Here is a 15,884-nt window from a genome sequence, read left to right as displayed (position 1 = left end):
AGTTGAGTCTTCTGTAGGGCAGTGGGGCTTCTGCTGCGTAAGAGAGGAAGAAGTTTCTCCAAACCCTCCAGCAGAACCCTGGGGAAGCAACTGGCCTGCCGTGGGACCCTCTGAAGGCAGAGCAGCCTCCCCACTGGGAGCCCCAGGGGGCTGCAAGGTCTCAGCTGCAAGGGAGGCTCACGTCCAGCAGGTACAGGGCTGGGTGCGGAGTTGGGACTTCCAAGGGCAATGGTCTTGGTGAGCGCAGTTGAGAGGCCTGCTGGGAATGAAGAGATAAATGCAGGGGGCACTTTTTACAGAGCATCACGGCCGTACGAACTGGTGGGAGAGCTCTGGTGACATCTGGACAATTCTGGTTAGATGAGACCCCGCAGGATTACGCCGAGCCTCCTCGAAGCTGGTAAACTTGGTAAAACGCGCTGGGAGCGGGAAATCTCTGAGCGACTGTTGTAATTGACATTTCGCTCTCAGCCTCGGGAAAAAGCGCAGCGCTTCACGGCTCCACCAGGGGGCATGAGAGGTCACATTACACAGATAGAGAATTTAAAAAAAACCCCCAAACTTTCTCCTAAAATCTGTGTTCTTCCTCCTGAAACCGAATCCTCCAGCTGCGGCGTCCCAGGCGCCCGCCCCTCGCCCGCCGCCTCCCCTGGCGCCCCTGCCCTCGTCCTGCGCTGTCCGCGCGCCTCCGACCCGCGGTCTCCAGCGCCTCGGCCCCGACCCCTCGCCGAGAAGATGAAGATTTGGTTGCTGCTCGGTCTTCTGCTGATGCATGAAGCTCTAGAGGATGGTGAGTGACTCTGGGTGGGCGGCATCCCGGCTTGTGCCCCGACTTTACCCCGGGTCCCCCAGCCCCCGTCGTCCTGCAGGTCTTCCTTCCGGCTCTGGAGTCACTCCCTGCCCCGTGCACCTGCCCCTCTCCTAGAAGGGTACCCTTATCTCCCTCTCTCCACCCTCCTCGGAGTCCCTGGAACAGTGGCAGCTGGCCCGACCCTTTAGAATCCCCACCAGAACGGCTCCAGCGCTGCTGAAAAGCCCCGGGCAGCAGGCAAACAGAACATCCCCGGGCAGCGCCTGGTCCAGCCCCCAGTGTCAACGTGTCGGTCTGGGAGGTGGCGCAGGGCGGCTGATTGCTTCTAACGCGCGCGCGCGCAGCGTTCGCCCTGGGATTTTCTGCTGGTGAGGCGGGGTGCCACCCAAGCTGAGCCTTTTGCAAAAATCGAAGGGTCCTCCTCGCCCATCTGCAGTCCTAGATGCGTTTCCTATACCAACGTGAGCTTAAATCCTGCAAGACGTACCTAAGTTTTACAACAGATATTTCTGGGTATCAAACCTTTTCCAAACGTTTCAAAACCCCACAACTGTTATGCTTTTGATCTGATTGGAGGGGAGGAGATGAAGCAAATGGGTTTTTGGACAGCACACGGGGGTCCTTGTGCTGCTGCGCTTTTTTGAATGTGTGCCTGTTCTGAGCCCACGCTGTTGTGTAGACCCACAACTACAGGGCCAGACTTCGTGTGTGTGCGTTGTTGGGAAAGATTGAAGGCAGGAGGAGAGCAGAGGACAGAGGATGAGATGGTTGGATGGCATCACCGACTAGATGCACATGAGTTTGAGGAAGCTCCAGGAGTTGGTGATGGACAGGGAAGCCTGGCGTGCTGCAGTCCTTGGGGTCACAAAGTCAGACACACCACTGAGGGACTGAACTACTGAAATGATCGTTATGTTTCTCCATCTGTTATCTATGGTTCTGCTGGCATTTAATTGTTTTGGAAGCACCATTGTTTTTTGATTGGAGTTATACACTATATTTTGCATTGGTACATCCTGGTATCCTGAAATTGCCCTTGGAATTCTGCTCTGCAGTCACTATTTTTGCTAGTTTGGGTTGAAAACCAGCTTTTACGGTTATGCAACCTTCGGCTGGAGCCAGCTCACCCTAGCTCACATTTTATGCACTACTCAGTCCAGACCAATTCCTTTCTTTCCCCGTGACTGTAGAAACACTTGCCAGAAAATACCACACTTTGGTTTGCAAAGTCTAAAATGGTTGTGGACTTGAAGTTGAATGTGAAGCTCCTTAAGCCTAAAGGCTGACTGGATAAAGAGTAGGCAGAGATTCTCTGCTGGGGTGGGGCAGCGGTGGGGGAACAAGTCCTCTTTGCCTACAGATCAGTTGGCTTGAGTAAAATGTAATATTAAATTGCTCCTGCCAGGTCCTTGCCTGTGATCACTGAAGTGATGGGAATGCAGTATTTGGTATCACTTTTTGAATAGGGCAGGAGATGGTCAGACAAAGTAATTTCAAATGGCCCATTCACTGGGGTACAAGTTCACCCAAGATGTCTGCTGCAGAGGCTGGGGAGGCTGGGTCAGCCACTGGTTCCTGAGTCTGTCCTGGCCAGTGTGTGCCCAGACCATGATTACAAATAGCTGCTTGAATCTGTTAGCATCCATTTAAATCAAATGTAAGTCATACAAACTATATAGATTTATGAGACAATCAGAAAAAAATGGAACACAGGCTGAATATTTTATAAGAAATAACTGATAGGTTTTAGGTGTGATGATAGCATGGTGGCTTTGTTTTTGAAAGTAAATATAGTATAAACTATTTATGAATAAAATGTTGAACACATTATTTTTAGGGAGTCCAGGGAAAGATTTATTTTCACATATCTAATATGAAGGCATATATGTATCCAAAGAGGAAATGTACAGTAGTTTTTAATCTTAGGATTTCACTTCTGTTCGGTGTCTTTGTTTTCCATCTTTTTGGTCATGAGAACTGAATGAATTTCACCTGTTTCTAGACTGGAGCATTTAGCTATCCCTGTTTTAAAGTACTAGTGTTTAGTAATTAGCCTCCAACGAATAAAAATAAATGAAAAAAAAAATAAAGTACTAGTATTTGTCACGCCATAGATATGTCATTAGTTTTGGCTCAAGGGAAAAACTGACCAAACTCCTGAAAATATGGACTGTGAAAAATCTTAATGTGCTGTTTCATTTCTTAAAAATAAAATATAAGTCAGTAAATATTTCAATGTAATGATTTCTATGTTAATGAGTAATTTTTGCTAATCATAAAAATCTGGAAAGCATAGAGATACACAAAAGAGAAAAATGCATTTCTTTTTTTTGGCTTTTTTTCCCCATTTTAATGCATATTTACATTGTTGTTGTTTAGTCACTAAGTCGTGTCTGACTTTTGTGATCCCATGGACTGTAGCGCACCAGCCTCCTCTGTTTATGGCATTTCTCAGGCAAGAATACTAGAGTGGGTTGCCATTTCCTCCTCCAGGGGATCGTCCTGACCCAGGGATCGAACCCAGGTCTCCTGCATTGGTCCTTTAATTTTGAACACATAATTAGAAGAGTAAGCCTGCTTCTGTAAAGTGTGTAAGTTTCTCTAAACCTTTACGTTTTCTCAAGTTTGAGTTATCGTGAGGCTGGCTGGGACCAGGGAAAGGTCAGTGAGAGTGGCCTGGGTGGGCAGTCCTTCTGGTGCCAGCCTCTGATTGACTCGGGGTGTGGTGCATTACTGGGTCACCCCAGAGTACAAGCTGCCGGCACAGGCCCTTGACCCAGCCTCCCACTGCCTTTCGGTCTGGCTGATCGCTTCTAGGAGAGGCTTTCCACTAGTAAAAGGATTCCCTGTAAGCGTTTAGTGGGCGTGCATCTGCTCTAACCCAGCTAGGCTGGCCTGGCCTAATTCTAAAATGCTTCAGGGACTTCCCTGGTGGTCCAGTGCTTGCGACTCCCCTTCCAATGCAGGGGGGTGAGGGTTCTATCCATGGGCAGGGAGCCAAGATCCCACATGCCTCGGGGCCAAAAGAATAGCCAAAGCATAAAACAGCAGCAGTATTGTAACTAATTCAATAGACTTTAAAAAATAATAATAAACTTCTTAAACACTTTAAGTTTTTAGAAGTAATGTTATTTCTTCTCATGAAGACTAGGAGCTGGAAGGGCATGTCACTTTTGTAACATCGAGCGTGAAGCATGAAACAGTTAGATGACAGCCCTGGGATTTTACTGAGAGCTAGCTGTGGCTCAGGGCACCCGATTTTCAGTATTTGTATGGAGTAGGTGCCATGGTGTTTATTGATACGGTGCTGCTATTTTTACATTAAAGAGTACAGAATCACAGGTACTTAGCAACTTTTGATATCTGCTTATCTTATCCAATGTTGGGAGAAAATAATGAAGTATAAATATTATAAAAAAAATATGCAGTTTTGTCAATCTCATGCCGGACCCTCGATCAATTCTAATTAGATCTTCAGTCTAGTGTGGGTTTATTTTTGGTCCTGTGAAGGTTCTCTTCCTGGGAAAACTAAAGAGATTCTTTATAATGTGAGGGCAGTACAGCCAGATCTCTAAGAAAGTTAGGGGACCAACATGGACAATGATTATCTAACCAGGACTCTATCACTTTTGTGACTCAGTTTATTCCTTGGGAAAAGAGTAAAATCTAGTTCAAAAAGCCTTATAATGAAAAAATAATCATAAAAGCTCTCATTGTTTATGAGTGCAAATAATGAATGTTTTGAAGTATTTAGGATCTTAGCCTACACATTTAACATCTAAAATCATCTCTGATCATTAGAGATAAAAAAGAGATAAGTTTAATTTTCTTCGTCATGACTCTAAGTGAATGGACATTCCTTACACTTTGTACACCCTTCTTTTAAAAAAAAAAAACTTTTTATTTTGTATTAGGGTATAGTCGATTAGCAATGTTGTGATAGTTTCAGGCGGACAGCAAAGGAACTCAGCCATATACATCCACGTATCCACTCTTCCCCGAACGCCCTTCCCAGCCAGGCTGCCACATAACATTGAGCAGCGTTCCCTGTGCTTCGCAGTAGGACCTCGTTGGTTATCCATTGTAAATATGGCAATCCATTGTAAATACATTGTAAACATATTACATTGTAAATATGTAAACCTTTCTATTAAAATCATTCTTTTGAGTGTTTATTTATGGATCTGTTTCTCTGGTGGAATAAACTCATTGAGGTCAGGGAAAAAAAAAAGCGAAGTTTGGGGGCAACAGAGAGACCGTGCAGTGTGCGGGCCAGAGCCGCAGGAGGCGCTCGGGGACGGATGGCTGTCCCTGGGTAAGGCTGTGAAACCTTTACCTAGAGGGGCTCGTTGTCTAATGGAGAGGACGGGTCATCAAGAAAAGGTAACATTTCAGGAGCCGACAGTTGATGCGAAGAATCTGCAATCAGGGTGTTTTAGTTTCCTAGAATTGCTGTACCAGAGCATGAACTAAGATACTCCAAGTTCATCTTCACCCAATTCTAGCGGCTGGATGTCTGAAATCCAGCAGGGTGCCAGCAGGGCCACGCCGCCCCTGAGACCCTGGGTCAAAGCCTTCCTTGCCTCTGCTGAGCTTTGGCTGTGGTCAGTGATCCTTAGCGTTCCTTGGTTTGCAGCCACGTCACCCTAATCTCTGCTAATCACCTAATCTCTGTCACATGGCCATCCTGTCCCTCTGTTTCTTCGTCTGGCATCTTCCTCTGTGTGTGGGCCTCTTCTTCTAAGGACACTGACATTTTGGATTAGATTTTTGGTCCTAATGGTCTCATCTTAATTGATGATGTCTGCAAAGATCCTACAGCCTAATAAGGTCACATTCACTGATACCGGGCGTTAGGACTTCAGTTTTATCTTTCTGGGGACACAGTTCACCCTGTAAGATGCGGGAAGAGGATGGGGAGGGCAGCGGAGGGCAGTGCGGGTAGGAGGGTCAGAGGCCGGCTGAGAGGGCGGAAGCCGGGGCTGCACGTCTGAAAGAAGAGCCCTGAAGCCAAGGGCAGGGGGAGTGGGTGTCCCGGTGGCAGGACATGAGGTGTAAGCTGCCTTGTAGGGCTTTATTCTAAATTAGATGAAAGTCACTGGAGGGTCTCCAGTGGAGGATTTATGGTCTGATTTATATTTTCAAAGGTTGGTGTGATTAGGTAGAAATCAGGAGACTGTATAGGGGACTGTTTTAATAGTCTAGGCGGTTGCCATGGACGCAGGGAGGAGAGCCTGGGCTCGGGGTCTATCCTGAGGGCAAAGCCCGGGGGATTCACTGCTGGACTGGGGGTGGCTTCAGACAGAAGGAAGAGAATCGTGTTTGACTCAGAGGTTTCCACCCTGAGCCACTGGGCAAATAGAGTTGCCATTTACTGATAAAGGGACGCTGGGGGAGGAGCCGATTTGAAACGGCATCTAGAGGTCAGCATGGACACGTCCAGTTTGAGACACCTGCTAGCCTTCCGAGTGGCAGTGCGGAGTAAGTGGTGGAATATTCAGATCTGGGTCTAGAGGTGAAGTGAGGACAGGAACAAGGGAGCTCTCAGCATAGGAATGCTTTCAGTGCCGAGGGGATCAGGTGAGGCTGCTTAGAGATGGAGTGTCATTAGAGATGGGGAGGAGTTGTGAGGGTTCAACCCTTTAGACTCAGACTAGGCAGAAAAGGAAGATGTTCTTTGTCTAAGAATGTGTGTTCACCTCTCTCACATACCTGCTGTTCCTGAAACGTTTGCAGTTAAGTTACAGGCAACTTGGCACTTCTCTCCTAAATATTTCAGCATGTGTCTCCTAGAAGCCAGGACATTCTTCTACTTGTCCACATTTCCACCATCTAATGTCTGTTACCAGAGAACCAAGACAGTGCCATGTCCCGGGAGCCCAGCAAATAAAGTGTTTCAAGAGAGAATGGTCATTTTGCATTACATATAAATATAGGATCATTATGTTGTATACAGAAAACTAACGGGGCTTCCATGGTGGCCCAGTTGGTAAAGAATTCACCTGCAGTGCAGGAGACCCGGGTTCAATCCCTGTGTTGGAAAGATCCCCTGGAGAGGTGAATGGCAACCCACGCCAGTGTTCTTGCCTGGGAAATCCCATGGACAGAGGAGCCTGGCGGGCAACAGTCCACGGGGTCACAAGAGTCAGACGTGACTTAGTGACCAAACCACCACCTCAAACTAATATCTCAACTGAGCTGTCAATTACATCTCACTTTTTAAAAGTGTGATAAACTGTGTTCTAATGGATGCTCTGAAGAACAAAATGTTTTGATCTAAGGTTTTTTATCCTGAAATAGAAGTATCTAATTCTTAGAAGTTGCTCTTTTAAGAAAGCGGTACTTTAAGCAATGATCCAGAGGGTATTTTGGAGTGAGATTCCAGACAGGGGAAGGAAAAGAGGCTCTCACAGTTCTGCATTTTCATCTCCCTACTGTCATTGCCTTCTCAACCGCTCAGATTTGATCTTGGAAAAGTATATGTGTGCCTATGGGGTGTTTCGTGGGGAATGGCAGGATGAGAGGTGGGTACTCAGTTGATGCAGCTGGTTGGGGGAGCGAGCTTCCCAGCAGATTTATTGTGTGGAGGTTTGGGTACTGCTCTTGGGTCAGATCTTCCTGGCCGTGGGGAGGGAGGAGCAAACAGCGACAGGACTTAGATATGAATGGCTGTGTTTACAGGAGTCCGCATCACGGATTCTTCTAAAGAATTTATTTTCTCCTCTCACGCAATCTGATCGAATTAGAGAGGTTAATAGTCAGGTCACCTTTACGGAATAAGCTTTGATGGCAATCAGTCCTCAGCAGATACTGATGAGCTAAGCTCCTTTGTCCTCCGTACCTCTGGCTGTGCAACACTTATTCATTTTGGAGACTGTCTTGACCAGCGTCTCCTCACTCGGGGATTGAAATGTATGCCTTGGAAAAGCAGCTCCAGCCCTTCCAGAAGGGTTGTGCCCTCATCCCAGGCATCGGGTTCTGTTTGACTTGGAACTGCTTGTCAAAGCCCAGGACCCAACAAACAAAGAAGCCGCTTAGCGGTGCTCTGCGTGCAATTCATGCAAATAAAGCGAAAAGCTCATCTCCAGTGAACTGAAAGCAACAGGAACCAGAGAAGACGCGAGACCTGGTTTTTCACCGCCTTTTTAGTTATCTGCGGTGAACCACTTGGCATCGGTGATCTCCATTTTTTTCACCTGTAAATTATGGAAAATAGTGAGCTGCTCTGCCTCTATCACAAGCTTATCATGGAGTTCACCCTGAGACATTACAAGACAGCTACAGAACAACGGGCAGCAGCTCACTGGCCCTTCCTTACTATGGGTCAGACACTAAGTCTCTCCGCATTTTAAACATTTAAAATTAAGTTTAAGCATTTAATGCCCCCAAACAATCCCTGAGATAGTCGTTATTACCACAGAATTCTCAATTTGCAGGTGAGGAAACCAGGAGGGTCACTTCCTAATGTCACACAGTAAGTCAATAATGACTTTAGGACATGAAGTCTATAATGATATTGAATGGTTTTTAAAAATTTTTATCATTCATTTCTCTATAGATTATACCGTGATCTCAAAAATACAACGTTAATGAACTTTCACTTTTATGTATGTTACCGAACAGGGTTCTTGGTCTTCTGGCTCCCTGAGAAGGGGTGGGGGTGGTGGGGGAGGGCGTTAAGCTTGCTTTTCACATGGGCCGAGGGCAGGGCTGTGTCCGGGGGCTGGCCCAGAGAGGCGACTGCGGTGTTTTGCCCACCCCTTGGTGGTGTTTGTGCAGGGGGCATGCACAGTACTCCACTTTCACTCTTCCAAAGTGGCATTTGGGTCTCTTTGGTCTCTTCGTATCTTCTGTCCAGAATTTGTCCCAACTGGGCATGCGTGCAGTTATTTTAAGTCCCATATAGTTTCTTTGTATTTTGTTTCTCACGGAGACAAGAGGTGTGTTTAGGTACAAGCAGTGTATCACTGCACAAAGGGTCCCAGGTTCCAGTCTGTCTCATCCCCCTCCCCCCCGCAAAGGACTTTACACCCTTATTCTTAAGGAGTAAGGGGCTGAGGGGCTTGTTTGGAACTGCTTCCTGCTGGATGGGGCCGCAGACCCTAGCCTGCCCTAAGGTGTAGGAGTTCCTCACTGGCAGTTCAGTGACCTCTAGGGACCTGGGCCACCCTCCGCTGGAATGGGCTGAATTCTTGGAGCCATCGTGAGCTGAACTTTAGACCATTACAGCCTGGATGAAACAACTTTAACCAGAATGTTGAACAAACAAGGGCTAAAAGGCGGACAACAACAATAGCTGTTGAAAGGCCTAGGAAGGGAAGGAACCAAGTTAACTTTGGGCTGCCTTAATCGTTGACCAGACAAGGAAGGCAGGATCACCCCTGCCAAAATTATGGAGCCAATCTGCCTGGGCGTCTCTTTCCTTAATATTAACTTTTACCTGTCCTGTAGCACTTATCCAAGTGCAGCAGGAAGCAATAGTTATCACATTAACTCTGCCTTCTTCTGCCAGAAGTTACTTGAGGTCCAGCTGATTGTCAAGAACCACATCAGCTAAGGAAACAAGAGGTCCCAAGCCCTGTTGAGGCTTCTCATAGGAGCCCACCCTCGGCCTCATTTACTCATCTGTTGATGGTGCCTCTCTTCTGAGTAGGTGTCTCAGATCTCCCACTGGTTCACAGATGTATTGCTCTTCTGTTGTGACCTGCGAGGTTTCTGGAGGTAAAACCTTTAGTCTGGACAAGTGTACCCAACTCAATATCCCTTGCAGTTTGACGGCAGTGGGGTGGCTACAATTACTTTATAGGGACCCTTCCATTCTGACAATAGTTGATCTTCAGGGGACCTGTCTTTCCAGGTTTTGAGAACAACTGAGCCCCCGAGGTTAATTTCTGAGGACTGCTCTTTCCTCTCTAGTCTTAGCGGGAGCTGGCAGTGTCTTGTGGATGTAGCCCTGGATCGCCTCCTGAACTCGTCCTCGATTAATAGTCTGTCTCAGGGCCTGATTCAGGCCCTCACCCAGTAGAATGTCTGCAGTAAGAAAGGGCCTCCCAGAGGTGATTTCACATGGTCTAAAATCTCAGACCATTCCTGGGTGCTACGCGGACCATGAGGAGTGCAAGAGGAAGCAAGTTGGTCCAGGGTTCATGAGCTTCTTGGCAGAGCTTTGCTAAGGATTTCTTTAAAGTAGGGTTCCTTCTCCCTACCTTCCCTGAAGACTGGGGGTGCCAAGAGGTATGTAGCTTGTAGTCTGTCCCTAAAGCTGTTGTGAGCCCTTCTGATTTGGGCTATAAAAGAGGATCCGTTATCACTCTGGAGGGACCTTGGAAGTCCAAACTGAGTAATTATTTCTTTTAGAAGAAACTTACAGACTTCCATAGCCTATTCAGATCCAATGGGGAAGGCTTCAGCCCATCCTGTGAAATTATCAGCAAACACCCTGAAGATACTTACATCCTGATCATGGGGCATTTGGGTGAAATATAACTGCCAGTCTTCTCCCTGAAAATGTCCCTTGGTGTTGAGTTGGCCTGAGTAACGAAGCAGGAATTGGATGGGTGTGTGGGTTCTTGGTGGCACATAAATCACAGGCAAGTGTTACTTGTTATACTGTTCTTTTAAACTCTTTTCCTGAAAAAGTCTTTTCCATCAAGGCCCGTAGTGCATCCCTCCTGTGGGGGTGGCTCCAGGTAAGCTCTTGGTGAGTTTCCCTTGTTGGGCCTCGGGGATTAGAACCTTATCCTCCTTTTTATACACCCTTCTCATAGCCCCATTTCTCAGCATGTTCCTGTTCCTGTGGGGGATACTGGGGGAGGCTAGGGAGTTCAGGGGGCCAATCATTAGAGCCAAAACTTGTTCAAGTTCCTGTAGGTGAGTGGCCTATTTTGCAATTGAACAGCTGCCTTACCGTTGCCCGCCAAAGATCCCTCCCTCTGATGGCCCCCACGGTAGGTTACTGTTCCCTGGGTCGGAAGTTCTGTGTGTGTGTGTGTTTGTGTGGGCACACACGTGTGTATGTGTGTGTTAGTCAAAGTCATGTCCAACTCTTTGTGACCCGATGGACTGCAGCCTGCCAGGCTCCTCTGTCCTTGGGATTCTCCAGGCAAGAATACTGGAGTGGTAGCCATTCCCTTCTCCAGGGGACCTTCCAAACTTAGGGATCAAACCAAAGTCTGTCACATTGCAGGTAGATTCTTTACCATCTGAGCCACCAGGGAAGCCTTTTATGGGGAAATTTTTAGCAATTAACATTTCTTTTTCTTTCCAAATGGCAGCATGAGCATGTAGCATGTGGAAACCATATTTGGAGTCAGTAAACATATTTAATTCTTTATCCTTCCCTAATTGCAAAGCTCTCATTAATGCAATTAGTTCAGCCTTCTGAGCTGATGTGTGGGGTAGCAGGACTTTGGCTTCTATTCATCTAGACTAACTGTGGCATACGTGGCCTTTTGGGTTCCTATTTCTACAAAACTGCTGCCATCAGTAAGCCATCTGACCTCAGGGCTGTGAGGAGTTTCATCTAGAAGATCAGACCTACTGGAGTAAGTTTGTCCTACGGTCTCTATACACTGATATGCTAAGTCTCTACTCTCCACTGGGAGTTTCTAGGTTTAGGGTCTCACATATCTTTAAGGTGGGCTTCCCTGATAGCTCAGTTGGTAAAGAATCTGCCTGTAATGCTGGAGACCCCAGTTTGATTCCTGGGTTGGAAAGATCCCCTGGAGAAGGGATAGGCTACCCACTCCAATATTCTTGGACTTCCCTGGTGGCTCAGCTGGTAAAGAATCCACCTGCAATGTGGGAGACCTAGGTTCGATTCCTGGGTTGGGAAGATCCCCTGGAGAAGGGAAAGACTACCCACTCCAGTATTCTGGCCTGGAGAATTCCATGGACTGTATAGTCCATGATGTCGCAAAGAGTCAGACACGACTGAGCGACTTTCACTTTCACATCTTTAAGGTAATATGGGAGGTGTCTATTGGCAGGGCCTGGTATCTTGTTAACCCTCCTCCAGTTAACCACTGTGTCCTTTGACCTCCAGCATAGATTGTGCCTGATGAGGGGTTAGCACACCTAAGTATGGTCCCATGGTGCTATTCCTGACCGCTCATGAACATGATAAAGGGCTTGTCCAAATTGAGAAGCCGCTGTGTTTGCTCTTCTGAACTCAGTCTTCAGAGTCTCAAAGGCCCGCTGGTGGTTCGTATTCCATAGAAGTGTTCCCTTTCTCCTCGCTCTAGAGCCTGAGAGAGGGGTTTTGCTATAAGGTCACAATGTGGAATCCGGATACTATAGAACCCAGCCATGCCCAGAAAGCCAGAGTTGCCTCCTCATGGTTGGAGATGGTAATGCACTAATTGCTATTTTTTGATCTTTGGCCAGGGCTCTGCCTCTGGGGTAAAAACAAATCCTAAATACTGAGAGATATCTTTCCCCTTTGCTGAGAGATCTGAGCCTTGGTTGGAGAGACTTTATATCCTATTTTTGCCAGAATATTTAGGACCTTAACAATACTGTGATCTGAATCTTGTTTGGTCTCAATGCTTATCAATAAATCATCAACCTATCGTAGCAGAGTTCCCTTCTAAAGCTCAGTTCCCTCACTTCCCTTACTAAAGCACTTCCAGAAAAATGGGGGCTGTCCTGAAAACCCTGTAGAAGCACCGTCCAGATAGATTGGGTAGCCTGCAGGGGGTCAGGGTCTCTCCATTCAAAGGCACAATGGTATTGAGAGTCTGGATGAAGAGAATATTTTTTAAAATGTAGCTTTGAGGTCCAGGCCAGAAATACGGGGTGCTCCCTGGCCCTTGGGGAGGAAGGTGTGCAATCTGGCACCAGTGGGTGAGTAGGGATGATGGCTTCACTCACTGCTCGTATGTCTTGCACAAACAGACACTCCCCGTTAGGCTTGTGAACAGGGAGGATCAAGGTGTTGCAGGGGGTTGGCAGGGGCTGATGAGCCCGTGTTTTAGGAATTTTCTGAGCAGCAGTTGGATTCCCCTCAGGGCCCCTCAGTCTTTAAGGGATAGTGTCGCTTCCAGAGGTATTTTTCCAAGGAAGGCCTTAACCTTATATTATTGGGGGGGGGGGGTGTCACATTTTGCCCTTCCTGGTACTGAGGTATCCCAAACTGCAGGATCCATCTGTTCTCTCATGTCTTGCCATCAGTATTTTGATGCCCAACAGGTGGGTCTTCTAGGGCAACTGATAGATGCATTCTTTCCTTGCACTTCACCCTGTCCTAAAAAACATACTAGCTCCTAACTTATTCAGCAGACCTCTCCCAAGGAGGGGGACAGGGCATTCTGGCATATATAAGAAGGAGTCCTAATAATCCTGTTGTCCTGGAGTTTAGGTTGAACACTATACTGTAACAGAATTAGCCCTCCTTTCTTCTATTGCCCATATGTCTAGATTACAGAGTTATCCAGATAAACTCACAGATGGTTACATAGGACCTAAACCTTTCTCAGCTACTGACTGGTAAAGTAAGGGCTATAATTCTTATCTGGGGTTGTAAAACACTTCAGTTCTGCTCCTTTGTTCTGTATGATTGTTATTCCCCTTGTGTAATCCACCAGTTACTGTAATCAGTTCAGTTCAGTTCAGTCACTCAGTTGTGTCTGACTCTGCGACGCCATGAATCACAGAATGCCAGGCCTCTCTGTCCATCACCAACTCTGGGAGTTTACTCAAACTCATGCCCATCGAGTCGGTGATGCCATCCAGCCATCTCATCCACTGTCGTCCCCTTCTCCTGCCCCTAATCCCTCCCAGCATCAAGGTCTTTTCCAATGAGTCAACTCCTCGCATGAGGTGGCCAAAGTATTGGAGTTTCAGCTTCAGCATCAGTCCTTCCAAGTTACTGTAATAGTGCCTCATAAAAAGGACTTAGAAATTTACTCAAGAAATGATAACCGGAGCAGTCTATAACCTACATACTATGTAGAACAGTTTAAAATATGCTTTAAGAGAGCTAGGTAAACAACTGTATATCTGACATCTGAGCTCATAGCCACCTTAACTTCATTTTTTGTCCAAACAAATCACTTTTATACTAAATGGGGAGGCATCAGCTTGAACAATCATCTTAAGACTGAATAATGGTTTTTGATGGAAAAATCTATCAGATTTCTTTCAACACAAAAGAGATGTAAGATAGGAAATTTGTTTATATCTTGCATTAAAAGAGATGGAAAATGATTTTAAAGATTCTAGCATCCCACTGTGGCTCTTTTGCCTGTGTGTGAAAGGGCTTCCCTGGTGGCTCAGATGGTAAAGAAACCCACCTCTAAAGTAGGAGACCTGGGTCCAGTCCCCAAATCGGGAAGATCCCCTGGAGAAGGGAATGGCAACCCACTCCAGTATCCTTGCCTGGAGAATTCCATGGACAGAGGAACCTGGTGGGCTACAGTCCATGGGATCGCAGAGTCGGACACAACTTTGTGTGTACTGAACTGTAACTAGTAATGATAGACCTGATCCCACAGGCAAGGGGTGGTGTAAAACACCTTCCCTTAGGCCATCCATCAGCCCCTGTCATGGCTGGAGAGGAAGCCGGCAGGCCAAGTCAGAGCAGAGCAGCGTCTGCAGGAAATTCAGTTCTCCGGCCTGCCAACACCCGAGGCTCCGCTGGAGTGATGAGGATGGATCAAGTAGGGTCTGGAGCATGCCAGGCGCTCCAGCCCTGTTGGTCGGTGTGTGGGGAGTTCTCGTCCAAGAGATTGGAGCTGGGCCAGTCGGGGTGGCCCCTCCGACACCCCCCAGGGGCTCTCAGGACCTTCCCCGCTCCAGGGCCCCTCCTGCTGACAAAAGGCACCCTGGTTTGGGCCCAGGTGGCTTCTTGGTGATCTCTCCAGCCTTCTCGGCCCTCCAGGGTCCCCTGGAGGTGGTGGGCGAATCAGAGTGGCCAGAAGCCAAGTTTCTTTTCTTAGCCTCTTGCCCTTCCTGGCCTCCTTCCTTGAGTCTCCCTTGGTGCAGACCTCGAAGGCCTCCTCTGCCAAGGTTGACAGCGGGGCTTGGGGCCCAGCCTCAAGCTCTGTAATTCCCTCCAGGTATCAGGCATAGAGCTTGGGTGATAAAACGCATGGCCAGTGGTGTCCTCCCCTCTGTGGACTGAGGGTCTGTGTGGGGGTCCTTCCTGAGTGCCTTTGTCTCCTGGCTCAGGAAGACTGCTGGGTTTTCGCCTTTTTCCTGTGCAGCCTCTTGGACCTTATCATAATCTGCAGGTTTTACCATACACCTCTTCATTCCTTCCGATAGACAGGTAGTATCATGTCTCCTCCTAGTTGCGGCCTGCACGATCTGCATAGTCCCGGTGTGGACCGTGCTCTGGGATGGCATCGCCACCCGCCTGATGGATTTGGTGACCAGTGTGGATTGGGGGCCAGGAGGCCAGCTGCGTGTTCCCTGGCCTTTCTCAGTAAATGCTCCTTTTTATCCAAGGTACAGCAGTGGGCCAGAATAAGCATGCCAGGTGGGAGCTTCCCAGGTGGGGTGCAGTGGTAAAGAACCCGCCTGCCAAGCAGGAGAAGTGCGTTCAATCCCTGGGTCAGGAAGATCCCTTGGAGGAGGGCATGGCAACCCACCCCAGGATCCTTGCCTGGAGAATCCCATGGACAGAGGGGCCTGGCAGGGCCGTGGGGTCGCATAGGGTCGGACACGACTTGGTGACTGAGCAGCAGCAGCCTGCCAGGCGAGGGCGAGTGCCAACCCCAGCCTGGCAGCTCCATCCTGAGCTTGTCTGGGCTCTCTGGGAACCTGGAGAACCTCTCCTTACAGAATAAGCCGGTTAGTTTAGGATCTCTATTTGGGAAGTTCCAGGAGCCCTTTGAAGCACCCCAAAGTTAGTTGGCGGTCAGAAAAACTTTGTATTTGACCTTGGGATAGTCTGTCAGAAATTTTTAAAAGTTTTAAAGCACCCAATCAGATAGGATCAATGGTATCTGTGAAACAATGCTTATTCCATGAGCTAAGATGGGGGAAAAAAGATTTTAAAGAGTAAATACAGATCACTTAATGGCATAGAAACTCGCAGTCTGATATCAAAAGGAATATGCCAGAAAAACGT

General features: G+C 47.7%; 1 protein-coding gene across 1 annotated transcript in view; it reads left to right on the top strand.

Moving 5' to 3' along the window:
* The first annotated feature begins 498 nt into the window (after positions 1-498).
* The window catches only part of PDGFRL (platelet derived growth factor receptor like), a 76,465-nt gene continuing 61,079 nt past the window's right edge, over positions 499-15,884 (top strand). The window contains exon 1 of the mRNA XM_043893600.1: positions 499-790. Within this exon, the coding sequence (XP_043749535.1) occupies positions 514-790 (277 nt within the window). The 5' untranslated portion in view covers positions 499-513. The remainder of the gene's footprint in view (positions 791-15,884) is intronic.

This window comes from Cervus elaphus, chromosome 32 (genome assembly GCF_910594005.1).
Source record: "Cervus elaphus chromosome 32, mCerEla1.1, whole genome shotgun sequence".
NCBI classification, from domain to species: domain Eukaryota; kingdom Metazoa; phylum Chordata; class Mammalia; order Artiodactyla; family Cervidae; genus Cervus; species Cervus elaphus.
Note: the sequence above shows the minus strand (reverse complement) of the source record. Positions and strands in the feature narration are given on the sequence as shown.